Here is a 20,844-nt window from a genome sequence, read left to right as displayed (position 1 = left end):
ACTTTATTCTCTTCTGGATTTGCTTATGTTCAGGCTACTAGATCTTAATTTATGTTTGCTTGATGATCAGCGTATTCTCTTGAATTTGTTTTCTCTTGTGTAGATACTTAAAGATTCTTTAAATGGCTGTGACCAAATGTACTGATTGAATATCAGCCTTCTTGCATTAAATAGCTTTGGTTTCTCACTTTGTCTATTTTCTATTCTTTGACTGTTAGTATGACTCTTCTCAACTTTTTTCTCCTTTCCCAAATTCTTCCTGAATGAAGTTTCCAAGTAATAATTTTTACTGGTATCAGAAACTCAGGGTTGATCAAAACACTAGTTTTGCTAGTATTCTTCCCTTAAATCATCAGTGGATCCTACTGGTCTGTTTGAATACAGTCACATTTTGTATCTTAGCTGATTATCTGGGATGATCTGTTCCTTCACCCTCACTCCACCCTTTTCCAAACTTTGGGTGTTTTCTTCTTGAAAGAGTCCCTTGTCCTGTATGTGTATGGTCTGCTTTGAGATCTTTTGATTGATTTTTTTTTGCATTGCATATTTTTACTTGAGTAAAGCATATTGAACCAGTTCAGTTGACTTTGTATTGAGGATGAGTCATTCTCTTTGCTGTTTATCAGCTGTGTCATTCCTTTTCAGCTGCCTTCTCTCCTGAGTGGAAGTTCTCTGGACCTACTAACTGTAAAATCTTACCCACTGCTGCTGTTCATGAGCATTATTCACTGTTGGACTAGGAGATATAAACACCTGCTTGTGTTAATACATTGCTTAAAAATATAGCAGGTTTTCTAAAATCCCTTGCTTTTGTGTGGTTGTGTTTCTGCCCAACCTTGCCTAATGGACCAGTGCAGTTCCTAAAGTTCTTCTTGGCTTTGAGGTGTTTTTAGTATATCCTTTTAAAATTGTCTTTGCTCAGCTCCCAGTCCACCTCAGCGTTTTCTCATCCAGTCCTTTGTCATTTTTCTTCCTTGACTAGTTTCTCTGGTTTGTATTTGTTGCTCTCAGTTTTCCAGTTTGTCTAAGCTAGATAGAGAAGGAACTGTAGCTGGTTTGGCTTTGTCTAAGCCAGGATCTTTTAGCTTTTTGTTTTGTTTTTAATCAGATTAGTCTTTTTAACGGAGGATTTTTGGCTTTTTGGTCACATAGCAAAATATGAAAAAAAAAATACTCTTGAGGAGTTTCCAAAAAGTTTTCACATTTTTCTGTTTAATTTATCTGACTGATTCAGCTTGTTTTATCAATGAAAATATTGCTCATATGTAATATTATATGCTTCTCAATATCATCTGACATATTTCTAAGGAATGTTTTTATACTGGTTTGGATTATATTGTTTTCATGTAACAAATGTATTGAGCTCATGTTCACTTGTACCTATATTTTTAGTTGTGATATGAACTCTTTGTAGCAAATTGAATTTTTAATGTAGAGAATTCAAGTTGAATGCAACATTTCTTGAGCAAGCAAAATTCCTTTTAGAAATTTGAGCTAGTGTCAATACATTATATTGCCAATATACTTTATTGCATAAACATACTGAACACTCTGAATACCTGCATCATTATTTACAAAATGAGGAAAGTAGATATTTAAAGAAGTAAACATCTTAGCTCTTGTTATTATTTGATGTAATATTTGACATGGTCTACATAGCTGTTAATATAGTCTATAGCAGATACCAACTGGAATTTCAACTTGCCTTTTATTAAAAGTTTAAATCTTGATAATTGCCTTATAAAAACACAATATAGCATTTGACAGCTTTACATGATTTTTGAAATATGAACATTCCCATAGGGATAACCAGTGATTTTAAAATGAGATTATGATATGTGATTTTATAAATTTGACAATATGCTTATAAACTAGTAGCTCTGAATTTTATGATTTATTTTTGGCATCAGTGTTCAAGTAATCAAAGAAATCTTTTTCCAGATAACCTAACTAATCAAACCAATGGAAAAAGCAAAGAGTATTAACATGAATATGTAAAGAAAAAATTATTAGGTCAAGCTAACCAACTCTCCTTTAAAAAGTAAAAAAGCCTTAAAACCCAAACTGTAAAGCCATTTTGTTTTTAAGAAAACTTATGTAAGTACTGGCTCATGTCTAGAATCTCTTTCTTCTCTGGCAATGTAGGAAAGGTCTCTAAGAAAAGGAAAGGTAATTGATATCTCCCTTTTTAACAGTTCTAGTGCTTATGAAATCTGTAGTAACTAAAATAAGATACAAAGCTATTTAAGTTTCTCATATTCTGGTCAGTGGGGATTAAAAAACATACCTAGACCTGCCACCACATCTCAAGTTTGAGCAATGCCAATGTTCTTTTAATACCTGTTCCATGCAGAAAGGACTTTAATAGCAAGAAGGATGCAAAGGACAAACACAACAAGATTTGTCTTTACAGCGAGTGTATCTGGATTCTTACCTTGTCAGCCCAGCCCACCTGCTCCTCATCTGTTTACACAGCTGCGTTGTCATTGGTTTCTGGACCTTAAAGTGGCTAGATATTTCCTACTAAGCAGGTTTCTTCTTCATATTCCCTTCTTTATTGTCCCAGCCTACATTCCTGCCTCTGGAAAGCATCAGCTTGACTTAGTGATTCTGGTGGTATTATTCTTCTGACTTTTCTGATGAACACTTTTTCTTTTTAAACTGAACTTGAGATAGTGAGTCTTACCAGGTCTTTGTCTAGATTCTCTCACCTGGTTCCCGTAATTGATGCTTTTGCTTCTAGGCTGGGAATACTTTTCTTTTAGGCTGTGCAATTTGGAAAGGGAATTGCTGTGATGATGCCATCCAGCCCAAGAAAACTGTGCTGTAGGTTGTGATCCCTATTCTTTGACCACTGATGCTGATTATAGGAGTAAGCCACACAGAGCCTTCAGACACAAGTTCACCAGTTAGGGCTTTGTTTTGCTGGGGGTGATGATGCAAATATGGATTGCTTGCAGTCTAGTGTAGGCAGCTGGCTCCCAGACTCAAGGACTCCTGGCTACACTGTGATGACACAGTGGTGGCTGTCTTGGCACATCAGTGGCACTAGTTGGAAGTTGATACAGGTTGATTAACAGAAGGGTTTTTGCAGGTCTTGACTTCACTGATTGTTCTGTGGTAGACTTAACACTGAAGTCAAGACCTGCAAAAACCCTTCTTCCTAATTCCTGCATTAAAGAAAGGAACAGGACCCTGACCTCAAGGGCTGTTCTCCCTCTGCTGCCAACCACCCACAATGCTTAGGAAAACTGGTTTTCCAGTTGAAGTGAATATCTGCCCACTAAAAATCAGAAAACATTTGCAAAACCTGTAATGGGCTGAGGGAAGATCTTACTAAGACAAATTACGGTGAAAAGAACCTGAGCAATAATCAGTGGTGTGTGAGATTCAGAATGAAAATGTAAGATCTTTCCAAAATAAAGAAGGAAAACATGTGAAGGAATATTAGTAAAAGTTTTACTTCAAAAACTTTGTGATGCTAGGAAGAGAAGGATATGAAAGAGGTAAGATATATAGCCAGTTTAAAAACAAACTGGCTGTTAGGAATGCAGTTAAACAACATACTCAACAAATTTCATAGAACTGATATCTTTCAACTTCATTTATCCCTCAGGTGAAAGGCACCCCTAACAATAGCTTAAGTGACCAAGATAGAAGAAAACAGAGAAGTCTTGGTCTCTGACCTTGTTAAGGGATAACAGTGGGTAGATGTTTTCTGCTGGATTGCAGATATATGAGTCATGGTAATGCAGTGAATATTTGGTGTTCTGCTTAAGTCTGCTGCTTTAACCTGAAGATTTTTCCTGTTAGTGAAACCACAGCACCTGCCACATATGTTGACTGGCTAAACATTCCCCCCTACCCTTTAATTTCTTATAGAAGAGACTATACACACAAGATGAGAATGAGACTTTCCATCACCACGATGCTATTTGTTACTCACTATACGTTGTTCCTCTAATCGTGGTTTAGTAACCGTGGCATTGACTTTGAGAGGTGAATGGGAAAAAGAATTGTAAAAGTCACTACCCTTTCTTGCTGTGTAACTAAGTGGGCTATCTTGGTGCAGCACCAAATAGTATCCAGAACATACAGGATCAAATTGAATGTAGTGTGTGCACCTTCTTGTCTTTATAAAATTTTTCATTCTGTTAATTTTTCAAAAAAACAGTAAAATTGGATAGGGAGTTCTGCCCAAATACATTGTCAGTACCTGAGATTATTACTTTAATTCTTTACTTAATGTTTTTTCATATGTAATTTCTACTAAAGAACTATTTCTTTTTTTTTCAGATTCATAGATGTGTATATATAGATTATTATACTTGTCACTGAAATGGAATGGATGTTGGTAGTTTTAATTTTTTATTTTTTTTTTAAATCCCAAATGTAAGGCTTTTCATCCGAATTAATCCTTTGTGTATTGAAGAGAAACTATTGAATTGACAATCACAAAGAAAATGTTCAAATCTTGGGTGTGTACTGTTAGTCACTTTAATTCAAAGGTTTGATGGTAAAAGTTCTTAAAGAATTTTTGATCTATCAGTTCCATTATCTTTGTTCATTGCAGTTACTTCAAAAATTTTTGAATGTGGTTTTTAGTGGCTAATTTAAGTCTTTGGCCCATTTCTCTGAAATATTATGCCTAGTAATAACATTTTTAATTATTAAATGCTTCTTTGTGTAACCTGTCATCCTTTGAGAGGCCCAGTGTAGTTCTGACAGTTGGCTGATAATGAAAGGTAAACTGACTCAAGTTTTCTTGATGTTACTGAGAACTTGAATTTCCATCACAAATATTTCAGAGGAGTATTTAAGCTGAAGTTCTCTTTCGTTTACAGCAATACAAATGCACTATTTAATATTTCTGTTTTATCACATTTTACAAAATACTATTATTTCTTTTTAGAGTAGGACCTGAAATTAGGAACTGAAGTCACTTATAAGAACTCTTGCAGAGATTGTACTGGTTAGTGTTTCATAGCCGCAGGTCTTTAAAGGTAATGCGAACAACAAAGAACGTATTCAGGATGCCAGGAAGAAACACTGCAAAATTTTTAGGAGTTACATAGGAAATTTACAATCAAAACCTATTTTGTTGCCACAGAATTTTGTTTCACTATTTTGCCAATCCCCTTTATCCTGTCATACATTTTTTTGTAGGCTTTGACATTTGTGTGAATTCTGCATGAGATGTTCATCACTGTAAGACCATTACAGTGATACTGTGATGAGGCAAACTGCAAGGCCTACAGATTGGAAATTTTAATCCAGAACAAAACTGTGAAATGCATTTTTTTTGAGATAGAAGCATATTTACAAAGTTTCTCCATTAGTTGTTTATTTTTCTCTCTAGGTGTGGTGCCTGCATGACTGTGAGGTTTCTACAAAACCTATATTCCTTATTTTGGTGTCACAGTTGCAGGTTGTTGCAGCTACTACATTAGTTTATGTGGGCCAATATAAAAGATTTCTTAAAGTCTGCTCAGAACTTTATCAAAGTTCACCAAAATATACTTAAATGTCAGTGATCTATGTGCTTTCATTGTGGGGTGGGAGCAAAGAGAGGGAATAGAAATTGCACTTGTTTTTTTTTGTTGCAGGATCTAATTGTTCATATAGCTTAATTTTTGTTTTTCTGGTGTTTTCCTGCAAACTGGTGTTTCACAGTCCTAGAATCAATATAGCTTCAGAGGACCTTGCTGAAGGGTTTTTTCATTACTTGTGGAGTTAGTTTTTCCTTTCTTTCCAGAATGCCATTTACAGCTTGAGGAGCCCATAATATAAGGGATACTTTACAGCAAGCATTTAACAGAGCTTTAGATTAGGTACGCTGGTACTGAAAATGCAGGAACAAGGAGTCAGAAGCATGTGTTAAACCATGATAGCCAGACTGTGACCCATCAAAATTTCTTAGTAAGGTCCCCCAGGTACCATTCTCTTTGGAACAACCATTTCTTTGTGTATTTCTGCATGTGGGTTGATTTTTGAAAGGGGGAGAAAGAAAAGCAGGTTAAGTCGTGTGTGGAGCTCAAAATAGTATCATCTCTTGAAACTTGATGCCCGAAAGTGGAGTCTCTGGGGCATTTGGTGGTGGTTTGCAGGGCCTTCTTGCTTCAGAGGTGAAAGGCGTGGAAGTGTGTTAGCATTTGGTGAAAAAGTTTTCCTGATTCTTAGCCTGCTTCCATTTAGGAATTTTGTGTGTTTAAAAATGTTGACTATTTTGTCAGTTCTCCTTTGCTATGTAGGTAGGTAATTCCTGTGGCAGCCACTTCTTGTGTGAATGTGGGCTCTGGAGTGGGAACAGGATGGAAGCAGTCAGAGTTTGTAATCTCATCGCCCTGTTTCTAAGTCCAGCATTGCATAAACATTATTTTTTTTTGTATTTTAGGATTGGCTGCTTTCAAATATGAAATTATTTAGTCATTGAATTGTACTCTGGATCGAGAAAGCTGTATATAGTATTGCTTTAGCCATTCAATAGCAACTTCGTAATAGCAGTGTTTATTTTTTGGATACTGGCCTTTACAAAGTTGTGTCAAGGATCCTCCTGTATCCACAGTAGCCCCATGGACTTCTTATTCTGCCTGGGTGTTACGGAAATTATCACAAAAAGCATTCAGAAATGCATTGCCTGGGATTCCTGCAATAGCTTTGATTCTTGTATTTTTAGTTTGCTAGGGAGAGAGGGTGGAAGAGCAGTTTGTAAGATCAGAATTAGGCACAGATTATCTGCGTAATATGGTTCTTGTTAGCACAAATAATATGAATACCTCTTGGAGAACAAGCGAATTATATAAAAAGAAATGAAAACATCCAGATCCTGAGCATTTGGAAAGCATGACGGTGATGTATTTGTGTAACCTTTTCATGAAGAGCGATGCTGAAGTCAAAGAGGGGATTTTTATTTCCTTCATTAAAAGCTTATTAAACGAAGAAATAGGACAGTCGTCGTTTTGCTTCAATAGTTGGGGGTCACAGAGGCAGGCCTGGTCTCCTCAGGATATTAATGCCTGCTTTCAGCTGGGGGAAATGAGCCGTCGCTTGAGTTAGCTGCAGCTTTATGTGCTCGTCACTAGGGATCCCCATATGTCCTGGGATCTACGGCAGTCGGAAATGGCAGAGCTCGGCAGCGGGGAGCAGAGGGCTCTCATTGCTATTCGTAACAGGTAGCTCAGCTCAATCTGCCCAGAGCAAGTCTGTTTAATGTTGATCAGCTGTCCATCTGATAAACCGAATTGATATGGACATATCCTCCAAGGGCTGCCCCGACAATGACAGCAGGAGCATCAGGATGTCTTGTTAGTCTTTTTCTTGGAGCTTGAAATTTTATTAACCCTTTGTTAGAGCTGAGGCAAGTGTGATTACAATACTGCAGCTGGGTTGTGTGAGTTTCTCCCTCACCTCTTTGAAAAGCAGCATCAACCTTCGGTTTTATTGTCTACATGGAGAATGGCTAGCTGTTTGGTTTTTGGATTCTTTTTCTTTCCGTGGAGCCAAAAATTGTGAATTATACAGGCAGCTTTGAAAACAGCTTAGTTTTTTTGTGCATGACAAAATACATCGGGAACCTCTATTTATCCTCTTCCCCAAGCTCATCTGCGTTTTGCATGCCTGCCCAGGCCATGTGACTCTCCTGGCTCTTCTCTCTTGCTAATTGGCACAGATCGCTGGCCTGAAACAGTTGCTGCTGGGGCTCTTCACAGGTCACATATATCTGGGGCAGAAGGTTACTTTAGATTAATATGATGTGGGGCAGTTGCAACACATCTGCACTGTCCAGAGGGAAGAAAATTAATTTACTCAGTATTATGTTAGTACTGAGGCAGAATCTAACCTGAGCGTGTATCAGCAGGTATATGCATATGTGAAGGTTAGGAGCAGTTTGGTTACTCAATGAATCAGCGCTAGGCCACTTTTGAATAAGCACAGGAAGCATAACATGCCTTTGTTCTATGTTGTAATTATTTGGAACTGCCTTTAGTCATCTGTTTAGTTGAGGGCCTGGATTGTGGTTTTGCTCATATGTGAAGTCTCCATGGCATAAAGGGAACTGCTTGAGTCAGAAAAGATGTGAATATGCTGCAGATTTCATAAGGGGGGGACGGGTCCCCGTGTGTATCTAGGTTTGCAGTGTTAAAAGGATGCTGCAGTGCATGGCTCTGTTCCCCTCTCTCCTTGTCCCTGCTCAGTTATGTCAGTTCAACACCTCATTGTAGTTCTGAGCTAAGGTCACATCTCTGGGCTCCTTGGAGTGACAGTCACTAACTGTCTGGGGCAACAGGGTTGGACTGTGGGAGGAGAGGGCTGTGCTAATGACTCTGCCTTTTCCAAAAAAAATCAAAATAGAGGGCAAACCTCTATGGAATAAGCTCTGTGGAAAGCCTCTCACAGGGATTTGCTGGACAGTTGCTTTAGCTGCTTTTGACTGAAACAATCAGTGAAAAATCATTAGTACACAGTTCTAAAATGTTCAACTGTTTTTCTTCTGCCTGCACTCTTCCCCCTTGGTCGTATTGAACTGCAAGGTATCCTATTATTAATTAAACGCTAATTTGAGCAGCCATTGACTGCAGCATTCTTATGGTGTTCATATTGGCTTGCTTGCAGTTCCCCCGCTGATACATCCTTTGTTCCTTCCCATCAGTACTTTCTGCTTGGCATTTTCGTCATGTCAGTGTCCCTCAAGCTTCTGGTAGACAAAACAAAAGAAGAAAGCACCATGAGGACTGTATGGATTATTTTGCTTTAGAATTCAGACAAAGGGTGGCTGCTTACCTGGAAGTACTTAATGACAGTTCTCTATGCTTAACTCCTCCCAGTTGTGGCTTCTAGCAGTACACAGAAGAGCTACACAATAATTCATAAAATATCTGTTTAGTACATGTGGTTGGTTGTCCATTTTCTTTAAGAATCTCTATTCATAGCATCAAAATAATTGTCCTTTTTCTTTCTTTCTTTCAGTCAAAGAAGTCTGGCTGAGATTACAGAGCTGATCCACACTGCTTTTCTGGTGCATCGTGGTATAGTAAACGTTGGTGAGCTCAAGTCCTGTGACGGCCCACTGAAGGATATGCAGTTTGGAAATAAAATGGCTGTTTTGAGTGGAGATTTTCTCCTAGCAAATGCTTGCACGAGCCTTGCGCAGTTGCAGAACACCAAGGTAAAAAGAAAAAGATTTTTCTGCCAGAGCAAGTAACTAACTATGAGTGAATCTTTTGAAAGAGAGGCCCTTCTAAAAAATCAGCAGTTATGTATGTATATATGGAGCATTATTTAAAAATCGGCATACTTACAATATAGCTGTAGATGGATTGACAGGCTGCTGCTGCTGTGAACATGTTTACCGCTCTCCTATGGAATTACTGTGGTGATATCTTTAGTACACATTCTGAAACACTGTAGTAACGGGTGAGTGGTTACTTTGGTGAATTGAAGATACATGCAGTGGCATCTTTATGACATGTCAGGCTACAACGCCACTGGCAAACTGCCAGCTGAAGACATATTTGGTCTGTTATTTTCTTTTACCTTGTGCTTTGTGAAAGGTTTGCTGTCTTAGAGAATTCTTGGGGGAAAAGGCTTTATTGCTTTGTCTCAGGTGACTTTTTGCTCTTAATAAAATTACTTTGTTAGGCATTTGGATGTCCCTGCATATTGGACTGCCCTTGATGCCTTAAGCCCCTAATGTGTTTTTTTTTTATTTTTCTAATATTTGTAAGACTTGTAAGTTTTATAAGTAGTGGAAGTAGATTTTAAAAGCAGCAACCTCCCCCCACCTTTGTCCCTTGTTCCTTTCCCTCTCTCTAGCACCCTTGTTTATACATTCCTTAACCCTCTTACCCCATTCTATCCTCCCTATATCACTCATAGCCCCAAATATAATAGAAATGTTCAGTCCTTTGTCAAGGCAAGGCCTAGACGGTTGACAGAACAGCATATCTGGGCCTAAACCACCGAATACGGTCAAAAATTAGGTAACTATGTACCCTTTGTGCTCTGATGATGGTGAAGATGGATGAAGGAGGGGTCCCAAAATACACCCCAGACCCATTTCAAGGAGGTGGACCCGGGGCGGACCAGAGGAGAGGCCACAGGGTGGGCACATCTGGGATTGGATGGATGGTATTATAAAATGTAACCTCTCAGGCACGGCCTGCGCGCGTCGTATACCATCTACTGCCTTGGCAAATAAACCCTTTCTTATCTCACCTCTAATTAACTGCTCCTGGAGATTTTTTTCAGCACCAAAATACAGTGGCAACACCCTATTGCTGTATATGTACTCGCTTCTACAGGACAGCTGCAATCCAGTTGCTCATACAAACTGTTTGAAACTTTACAGGGAGATGTTTTTAATGAGAAACAAATTGTATATATGTATTATCTTAGAAAATGAGACTGATGGAGACATTAAGAGATCATCTCTCTAGTCAGTTCTTCTTTTTGCCAGGTATGATCAGCTACTCCAAACTATTCTTGACATGCATTTGTCTAGCTTGTTCTTAAAACCTCCCATGGTGGAGAGAATCCTGGGCATCCCTGTGCCAGTCTAATGTGGCTAGACTAACATGCATGGTTGAAGAGTTTCGTGTGTCATTCCGGCAGAAACAGGAAACAGTACTTTTTTGTAGAGGTACTTTTTATACATTTGAAGATTGCTGCCATATCATAATGTAAAATAAATGTTTGTCCTGTGCAACTGTCAATAATCAGCATAGTTGTAATCATGAGTTTAAGGAGTCTATTTTTTTTAGATTCTTATGCTAAGTCTCCTCATGGTGGTAGTTGAGTATTTCTGCACTCCTTTGATCATGAGTGTGACAGTTTCTCTCTGAAGTGGTATCGTTTTCTAACACAGAGCTGAGATTCAAGAGAAGAGACAGAAAATTAGATGTCAGTCTACTGGAATAGTGGGTTAAGCCATTATGGTGACAACTGGTAGTAAGAACTAAAAAAATAGTTTTAAATAGTGCGTACCATAACCAAAAAGGGGTGCAGTTGATTTTACTAATTATTATTGATTTGTATAAATTCATTTTTTTTAGTACTTTGTAGGATTGTCAAGAGAGACCAAAGGATTTAACCCTACATCAATTTTTTGTTTCAACATAACAGGAAAATTTTATAAAACATAGCACCTATTACTTTGCATTTAGTACATCAGTGAGTACTGCAGCAGGAATGTATTATCCCTGAAGACTTGCCAGGAAGCAAGCCTACAGTGAAATGAAGCACAAGAAATAATTTTTTTTAAAAGCAGTCATTATACTGCATGTTGGAAAATTCTGCCAAAACATTTTAGCACTTTTTTTCATTTTTCTGACATCTAAATACTTTCGTAGCTTCTACATACGATAAGTGGGATGCCATTATGGAAACTGATTGACTTAGTAAATGATTCTTTTTCATGTGTCTAACCCTACTAGCAAAGTAAGAAAAATTGAAGTACAAGCTATAGAAATCTCTTGACAGGTGCAATGATTTAAACATACTGTATTTATTCTTTTGTAAATGATGAATTTTCGAATCTGGCATCTGTTTTTTAGCAGTGTGAAATAACTGTGACTTCTTTCCTTCATAATGTTTTGTGTTCTGTGATGTAAAAGGTAAAAATCACAGTACTGCTTTTTTTGCTGGCATTTAGCAAATTGGCTGATGAAATGAGCAGCATCGTATCGTACATGGTAGTGACCATGGTATGCTATAACCTCCATAGACATGCATAGACCAGAATTTAAATTAAAATGGGTTTTAACATTAACTGAACTCACTGCTACCAAGATAATTTTATTGTGCTGTTAAACTCGTCTGAGCTTGTGTATGATGCATTTATCTCTGTGCTTCTCTCGGGGCTGACAATTAGACATGAAATTCTGTAGTCGTAATGAAATGCAGAGCTATTTTATAATTGCCAAGGGTAAAATTAGCAAAGTCAATTATTTTCCCTTAGGCTTTTCCCTGTAGATATTAAAAGGCTGCAAGGTAATTGCCTTAGGTAACACTTTGATTTTTAAATAACATTAAATATAGGAATTGTTGTTGTTAATTCGTAGTAATTTTCCTCTTTTTGCTACAGTTGTGAAATATAACTGTAATGATATTAACAAGAATCAAGGTTCAATGTTTGTGGTTTTGGGGGTTTTCTTTTAAACTAGTGCCTGTACCTCTCATATGTTTGCTAAAGTTATGCAAAAGAAGGGTTTGGGGTGGTCTTTTGGCCTTTATGTTTTTTAATCTCTGAGGTACAAGGACTCTAGATTTCTTGAAATGTGAGTTAGGAAGCCTCCTGTAAGATAAATTCTTATTTATCTTTATCTTTTGGATACATAACAATTCAGAGGAAAGCATTGTCATTTTCTACTTTGTGAAGTTATGATACATTAATTATGAATACAAAGTTGGTGTCAGCTGAGGCTTAAACTACTGACGGGCAGATGCATCTGCATACTATGCTTTTGTAATCGTGGCATTTATTCAGATAATAAAAACTTTTGAAAATGAACAGTAATTTCTTCAAAAACCTTACAGCTGCAAAGCATTAGACTGATCAGGTCATATGTATTTACAATTCTTTTGTACATTCATGATAACTTTTTGGTTACCTTATATAAACTAACATTTGGATGGTGGCTCTTTTTGGCCTGTGGATTGTGGTGATAAATTATGTTATTGAAAATTATGTGGATAAAACCTTACTTCAGAACTACATCCTGTAGTAGATTGAATATTGCTAATCCATGGATTTTAGAACAGAATTGAGCCTAAAGATGAATTGGGTTGGGATGTTTTAGTAGGTGGTATAACAGCAGTGGAAGGGGGAGCCTTTGACAAGGAAAGGCTTGTTTGTGTTTTGCTACTTAACAATGCCGTAATGTGTGGTAGTGTGATGATTTGTTGAATTGGGGTGTGTTTATATGGGATGACAAGGTTATTTTGGTAGGCCTTCTCATTTTGAGGTTGCAGTGTTCTGATACTAGGATCATGATAAGATATTTGTGAAAGTCATTGTAAACATGTAGTGGGAGTGATGGAAGAGTAAATTATGTTTGCCTAACAAAATAGGGTACCTCCCAGCTATCTCGTGGGATATGTGAACATAAGCAGTTTTAAATAAATGTGTGAATAAATTATTAAGAAGTGTAAAATGATATGTCTAACGGTTGGTTCTTTGTTGCCATCTGAAGGTAATATATCTTAACATTTGTTATCTTGCTTTGCCTAGCCAAGGATATGGGGATGAAGCTGCTAAGAGCAAATTTTTTGAATGAAAGTCCTTCTTTGGCTCTGGTAGCAAGAAGTGTTAGTTTTGTCTTTGATTTCTGCTTGAGTAACCTTCACTTCTTGCAATATTTTTAGACTGGCTTTCAGATGCAAACATAGCAAAAGTAACAAATATTAATTGGCATTTTTGTCACCTGTCAGCCAGATGTGCAATACAGGCATTTTACCACAGTGATGTGTGCATAGTGACCATGGTATTATCAAATAATGTGCTTTTTCAGGGTTTATAATAGATAAGTTGGAAGAAATCTGTTGCAGCGTTAAAGCTGGTACTTCCTAGCACACCTGAATCATTAGTTGTCTTATGAAACTATAGAGAGGATGCTTAAAAGATGTAATTATGACCAGTTTTGATGCTTTCACACTCTGAAGACAGTGGTACATAGAACTTTCAGACGGCTGAAATAATGCAGTTTAGTGCAGTGCCTAGAAAATAGTAAAATAATCTGTAAATGCATTACTTTCAGCTCCAGAAACTGATAAGACGACATCCCTTTGTATTTAAAGAAAGAAAACCCACATACCAGCCAAACAACCAAAATAAAACCATACAAACCCAGCATATCCAAAACAAAAAATAAAACCCCCAAAAAGAAGAAGAAAAAGCCTAGCCCAAAAACCTGAAATACATGTAGTGGTAGTGTTCTCCATAGTTCTTACTGAAATCTTAAGAACTGACTATTTTTCCCACCATAATTCAGTGAGGTCTCATTGAAATAATTAAACTCTTCATGGAAACCCTTCAAAATCTACAGCCTGAAAGCTTAGAATTGAATTTAAAATCTTGTCTGCCAATGCAGAGCTCTGACAGAAGACCACATTATAGAGCATTGTTTTATTAAGTATTATTTGTTTATAAATAAACAGTAGCACAGATGTAGTACTTATATAGTGGATGCATTTCCTTATGTTAAGTTTATGTATTTCTAAAGGCATAAATGTGTTGTTTATGAAATAAGCCTTTTGTTTGCATAAACATCAATAAGCTAGTCATTTGAGTCTTCTTATATCTTCCTATTGCAACAATCTAAATGTACATTGAACTTCGTATAAGAACTACTTATCTTGAACTGTGGTTACAATCTTCAAATTTTTTTATAGAAAACAGAATAAGGAGCTTTTCTGAAGTACTTTATCATGTCTGTCTTACGGTACCTTCCTCTAAGGCACTGTTTGATGATGATGTATTGGAAAAGATGGGGAGTAGGATAATATCTCTATTGATGAGTATTTTTAATTTAGTATTTTAGAGTACCACAGGGACATGTCTCAAAACCAGACATTACTGAAAAATACAGATAAGTTTAAAGAGCTCTGAACTAATTTATGGAAAAGTACACTTAAGAAACATTGCTTTGTATGGATACTGGGGGAGAAGAAAACCAAGGAAGAAATCCTATGTTTTTGAACCTTTAACCTAATATGCAATGACATAAGGCAACATGATTGAATTATTACATATCGAAGCTCTTCTTTGGGCAACCCGAAGTAAACAGTTCTGTATCTTAAAATACTGAGATATATACTGAATATTGTCATACAACTTAGCATAGATTTTATTGGAGAATGCAAACACACTTTCAGTACTGACAAATTTATAATTGATTCATAATTATATATGAATCATAATGAAGAAAAGTGTTATTTGTTATAATTATTACTAATTTACTGTTTAATTATTACCAAAATTTACTAATGTGCATACATTTCTGAGAGGTAAGTTTAGTTTTAGTTTACTGCAAAATAAAACTTTAAAGAGACTGTAATTGAAAGAAAGTTTATGTCCATTTAATGGACATGTATTGTTTTTTTCTGCATGATGTTCTCAAACATTTTTAATAAGAAGACTTCTTTTCTGAAGTTTTATTGACAGTCATGTGAAGTTCCTTTGGTAGCAAAAAAAAAGAGGCACTTTTTATAATAGTTGATAAGAGGGGAAAAAAACCTTGTATGTTAGAGATAAAAGGTTAAAATCTTTTGGACTCAACACTTCAAATTTTTCCCACACTACTGTCGTAAAACTTTTGTCTAATATTTCTGCCGTCATTAGAGGCAACAGTTTTTGTGATGTTGATGATGATAAAATTCTAGAATGATGCCAGTGAATCTAACATTGTCTCTTCTGATGCTTATGTCAGTGGAACAGTTTCTTAGCAAGTGTTTCTTCTACCATTGTTCGCAAGAAGTAAATTTATAGCCCCTAAAATAAAATGCAAATTCAGTTTTCTGCATATTTTACAGGGTTTTTCCTATTTCACTTTTGCTATGTATAACTGGTAATATAATTAAATATTTAGAAAATTTCATTACCTTAATGGCTGTCATTATATATTTGAAAAGTAATCTTTTAGAGAAGTTAAATTAGAGGATTAGGTGACACAGCTTATTAACTTATTAATTTAATTGAAATTCTAAAAATTATACTTAATCTGTAATTGTGATAATGTTAGAAACAGTCTCCATTTAGATCTATGAGTTCTGTTGCATTGCAATGAGTGTCGGTTTTGAGATTAAAACTGCTTAACTTTGCATTAATTCCTAATCGCTACATTCCTCAAATAGGTTTATCCTTCACCTTAGTGGCCTGTTGCACCTGTACTGGTTTTTAAAGCTAACGCTTATGTTAAGCTTTCCCAAAGTTAGACTCCACTGTGGTTAGTATAAGTCTGTATTGGAAGAGTATATTTTTCTGTGGTTTTTGGCCATGGCACTGCTGGAAAAATTTGTTTAGATTTCAGGCTGTTTTCTGTCCTTCCACTTCTGCATGAAAAAATAGTTTTTAAAAAAAGAGTGATTTCTGCCACTTCCCTTATGGACAGTTATGACTTAAAAACAGGGCCTTGTAGCAGAATGACTGCTGCAGAACATGGAAGGACTGGAACTGAGAATGATAGCAGAATACATAATCATAGGTATCATTGAATCTTCAAGTCTAGATTAAAGTCTTTCCCAAAAATATACTGTGAGAATATTTTGAAAGGATCAAGGCATGATGCTATTGAGAACAGAATTGTGTTTCAGGTTCTGTCTCAATGTCATGTTGACTGAGAAAGTAAATGTCTCAGGAAGAAGTTTTCCACTGAGTTGGGAGGTTTTATCAGTAGCTTACTTAAGATTTTTGTAGTGGTTTGCACAAAGTCCATTTAATGATCTTGCCTCTAAATTCTCTCACTAACAATTTCCTCAATTAGCATCTGAATTTACCTTCCTCATCGTAGCAGACACGTCTTTCTGCTTCTCTGGTCTGTCCAGCTGACCAAAGTCAATGTTACTGCTTGAGTTCTTGAACGAAACACCCATTGTTATTCCAGGTAAATATTGTCTTCCTCAGAGGAAAACTGCACTGCTGCTTCTAACATGTGGTTAAGTAGTTCTTTTTCTGAAAGAACTATGGTTTGCCTCATTGTAGTTAGCAGAATGGTCTGGAGAATACTAATATGCTATCTGTACATGAAGGAGAGAGGGCTTTTCAGAGATGACTGAGCATCAATGAAGAAGATAATGAAAACTAATTTGAAGAAACTGAAGAAAGGCTGATTTCAATGAAAGTCAGAAGTCATTCGACATCTCAAGATAAAAGCTAAAGCTGGGAAGTCTATTCTGGGTGGTTGGTGTCCATCCTTCTTATGTTTGCTCCCTTAATGTGTGTCCTGGGATAAAAAAGTGTTTTCCCCTGGAGTTAGAAAAAAGTGGTTAACCCTGGGAGGTGGTGTTTCTGGTGTGCCAGGGCCAATCAGAAGCTACATTTCACTACTGTAAAAATCAACATATGGCACAGGCTGGAAGAGAAGGAAGTTGAGGTAGTTGAAAAAGTTGTAACCATGTTGTGAAGCCACGAGGAGGGAGGGCCAGCAGGCCCTCCTCTCCAGCCCCTGGCTGGGGGGCCTGGAGCAGTGCAGTAGCTGAGTGGAGCCCCCCCTGAGGCTGGTGATCGAGGGGCACTCCGAAAGAATCAGAGAGACCCCTGGATCGCACCTTCTTCCCCTCCTCTGTGAGGGGGGGAGAGGAGGGGAAGAAGACGGCTGCTTGCAGAGCTGAACAGAGACAGCAGTGGCTGAAAGCCAGAAAAATAGCCAGCAGCAGCGAGATGGCGTGGAGCCAGGCTCAAAGACGCAGAGAGATGTCCTGCAAGGAGAGAGAGAGCTGGCAACAGAACGAAGAAACTCGATGAAGACTGTTTTGGGGGTAAGACTGAATTAAATCTCCCCAAAACCCCTTTTAGACACCCTCTTTTGGAAAGAGGGGTGGACTTCCATTTGAAGGGAATTCTGAAATGCAGCAGCACCAGAGAAAAAGAGTGAAAGTCTCCAAGGAAGTCCCTCAAAGGCTCGGGCTCGAGGGATTGGGATTTTCTCAAAGTAAGAACAGAAAAATTCTGACTACAATACTCAAATCTGCTGCCTTAAAAATAAAGGGCACTAACTAATACCACAGAAATTAATTTGAAGGAACTGTGACCTGAAAGGTGACAAAAGGACTTTTTTCTTCCTGAACTCTTGTTGAAGAAAAAGAGAAATTTAATCTAATGTAAATATATTATTTCATCGTGAAAAAATAGTTGTTACCTATATATATATATGTAAATAAACCTTGTAAGTATTTTCCCCTTCCCCCAATGCTGAGTAGCTGTGTTTTGTCTGAAACCCCTCTCACACTGAAGCAAATTGGGGGAGGGGGGCTCGAACTCGGAAACTGGATTTTTGAGGGGTCTCAAACCACCACAATGTATGACACTAAATTGTCAGTTGTCTAGTGGTGAAGACAAATATCTTAGAAGTCAAAATATTTGCAGGCTTTGAGATAAATAGGTGCATATTACAGATGTGTATATATATGTGTATGTATATGTAAATCAATTTAATTGAATGTTAAGGCCAAATTTGTGGGGTTTTTGTTGTTGTGTTGTTTGGTTGGTTTTTTTTAGGGCGAACCTCCTCAATTTTCAGAGAAATTGCCTTTCAAAGGTTTTAGACAAACAGTAAAAAGTGACTGTATTTAATATTTGTTTAACTGTTAACAAGAGGCTGTATCCAAGATCACTGCCAGAATATATAGCAAATAGATATTCAAAAGAAAACAAAATTTATTCTAAGAAATTGAACAAATGAAAACTTTTGGATATATGATGTTTTATTCTGTGTGACATGCATACTGTGAGAAAGGACTCTCAAGAGCCAGCAGTTCTGCTGCTTCATTCACCACTTACTTAGAATAGGTATTGGCACTGCCTGGGTTTCTTAAATAGAGATATTTGTTGCAGCTTTTTCTTTCCCAACCATGAATAATCATCATGGGAGAATTCATTACGAAACAGCTTTCACCCCTAAACAAATTATAAAATGAAAATGAATTTTCATAAAGCAGGTACATGAAATGAGTACTAGTGAAATTTCTTCACTAAAAGGGTTATGAAGCATTGGAAGCGGCTGCAACAGGGAAGTGGTGGAGTCACCATCCATGAAGGTGTTTAAAAAACGTGTAAATGTGACACTTAGGGCCATGGTTTAGTGATGGACTTGACAGTGCTAGGTTTAGTTTGGACTTGATGATCTTGAAGGTCTTTTCTAACCCAAATGATTCCATGACTCTAAGGTGATGTCTTCCAGGAGTGATATTTGCAATGTCAACCTCATTCTCTTTATAGCTGAAGGAGTCAAAGATCTAAAGTTCAGTTTTCTTGGCTTTATCTGAAGTCTGTTTCTCAAACATAGTAAGATTCCTATTGAGAGTGTGTAGTAGGATAAAAAGCAATCAGACCTCTCTTGGGTTAAAATACTGTCTCAATATTATCTCTAATAGCCTTTTTCGTGTGTGTGAGGACTTAACACATACTAACATCCATCTTTGGATGGATGGGGTCTTATGTCATACTTGGTTCTAGAGGTGGACTTTCATGACAAGGCATTTAATATATACAGTTTTACAGAAGGACTGAAGGTCAGTGTGATTTCAACAGAGAATACACTTTTAAAAAGCGAAAATGTATTTTATTTTCAGTTGCAATTCAAGCTGTTATTAGTAGTGATAAGAATCTAAGATTTGTCTGCATGGCCTTTCTTAGTCTCCCAAGAACATAACTATTTATCATAGGGAAATCTGTTCCCAGTACAATCAGTAATCTTAACCCTTCTGTAAGAGGGTATTTGGCACCACCTTGTAGCCTTGATTTTTATTATTTTAAAGATGAGACAAGTAGTAGTTGTTATTATTATTGTTATTGGTATGTAAAATGATCTGTGTTCCTCCTCCAGCGGGTACTGGTGTCACAGAATGGTTGAAGTTGTCAGGGACCTTTGGAGATCATCTAGTCCAAACCTCCTGCTCAAGCTAGAGCAGATTGCCCAGGGCTATGTCCAGATGACTTTTAAATATCTCCAAGGATGGAGACTTCGCAGCCCTTTTGGGCAACCTGATCCATTGTTTGATACCTTCACGGTAAACTGTTTTCATATGTCCAGATGTAATTTTGTGTTTTAATTTGTGCCCATTGCCTCATCCTGTCAGTGGGCACTGCTGAGAAGAATTTGGCTCCTTCTGCATTCTGTGGATGGTAGCGGTGGGGGGGGGGGGCTACAGGGGTGGCTTCTGCTAGAAGCTTCCCCTGTCCCATGGAGCCAATGCCGGCCAGTTCCAGGATGGACTTCCTGCTGCTAGCCAAGGCCAAGCCAATCAGGAGCAATAGTAACACCTCTGTGATAACATGTTTAAGAACAGAAGGTTGTTGCACATAAGGAACTCCAGCCAGGGAAGAGCAGAGTGAGAACATGGGAACAACAAAGTAGACACCAAGGTCAATGCAGAAGGAGGGGCAGGAGGTGCTCCAGGTACGGGAGCTGAGGCCCCTGCAGCCTGTGGTGCAGACCATGGTGAAGCAGCTGTGCCCATAGAGGACCATTGGGACAGCACTTTGGGAAGAACTGCTGCCCGAGAGAGGGACTCACGCCAGAGAGGTCCATCAAGGACTGTCTCCCGTGGGAGGAACCCCACGGGAGCAGGGGAAGGACTCCTCTCCCTGAGCAGCGGCAGAAACAACAACTGACCGTAACCCCCATTCCCTGTCTCCCTGCACCACTGGGGGGGAGGAGGGAGAACATGAAAGGAGGGGTGAGGGAAGGTGTTTTTAAGACTGTTTTATTTCTCACTCTTTGGCTCTTACCTTGTTCGTAATAAATTTAAGTACTCTCCCCACTTTGAGTCTGTTTTGCCCATGAAGGGAATCAGTAACTGACCTCTCCCAGCTCTTATCTCTACTTATGAATTCTTAGCTGTTTTTCTTTTTCCTCTCCTCTGACCAGTTGCAGAGGAAGAGTGAGAGAGTGGCTTTAGTGGGTACCTGGCATCTGGCCAGGGTCAACCCACTACAGCTGTTTGTACACATTGTACTGTAGGAGAGGTTAAAATACGTGTGTCTTGTAAATAGGGCGATAGATTATATATCTTCTCCTTTCTTTTCCCTGCTGTAAATCTTGTCTTTAAAATTAACTTTCCCATTGTAAAATTTTTAGTAAAAATGCCTTTACACCTGGAGTGGTTTCAGTGTAATATTATAATGCATAA

At 37.7% G+C, this 20,844-nt stretch overlaps 1 protein-coding gene and 1 long non-coding RNA gene across 3 annotated transcripts in view; one reads left to right on the top strand and one right to left on the bottom strand.

Moving 5' to 3' along the window:
• PDSS2 (decaprenyl diphosphate synthase subunit 2) overlaps nt 1–20,844 on the top strand; it is a 117,994-nt gene that overhangs the window by 64,995 nt on the left and 32,155 nt on the right. For both annotated transcript variants that reach the window (XM_039379826.1, XM_039379825.1), the window contains one exon: nt 8,968–9,166. In XM_039379826.1, coding sequence (XP_039235760.1) covers nt 8,968–9,166 — 199 coding nt within the window. The remainder of the gene's footprint in view (nt 1–8,967; nt 9,167–20,844) is intronic.
• LOC120322968 lies at nt 8,428–9,373 on the bottom strand. Its single transcript, XR_005562980.1, has 3 exons — nt 9,300–9,373; nt 8,782–8,853; nt 8,428–8,695 (listed from the first exon to the last, which is right to left on the bottom strand). It is a non-coding gene; the product is annotated as an uncharacterized LOC120322968 (long non-coding RNA).

Source organism: Pipra filicauda, unplaced genomic scaffold (genome assembly GCF_003945595.2).
Source record: "Pipra filicauda isolate LSUMZ 115617 unplaced genomic scaffold, ASM394559v2 scaffold176_size3548034_pilon, whole genome shotgun sequence".
In the NCBI taxonomy this organism is placed as follows: domain Eukaryota; kingdom Metazoa; phylum Chordata; class Aves; order Passeriformes; family Pipridae; genus Pipra; species Pipra filicauda.
Note: the sequence above shows the minus strand (reverse complement) of the source record. Positions and strands in the feature narration are given on the sequence as shown.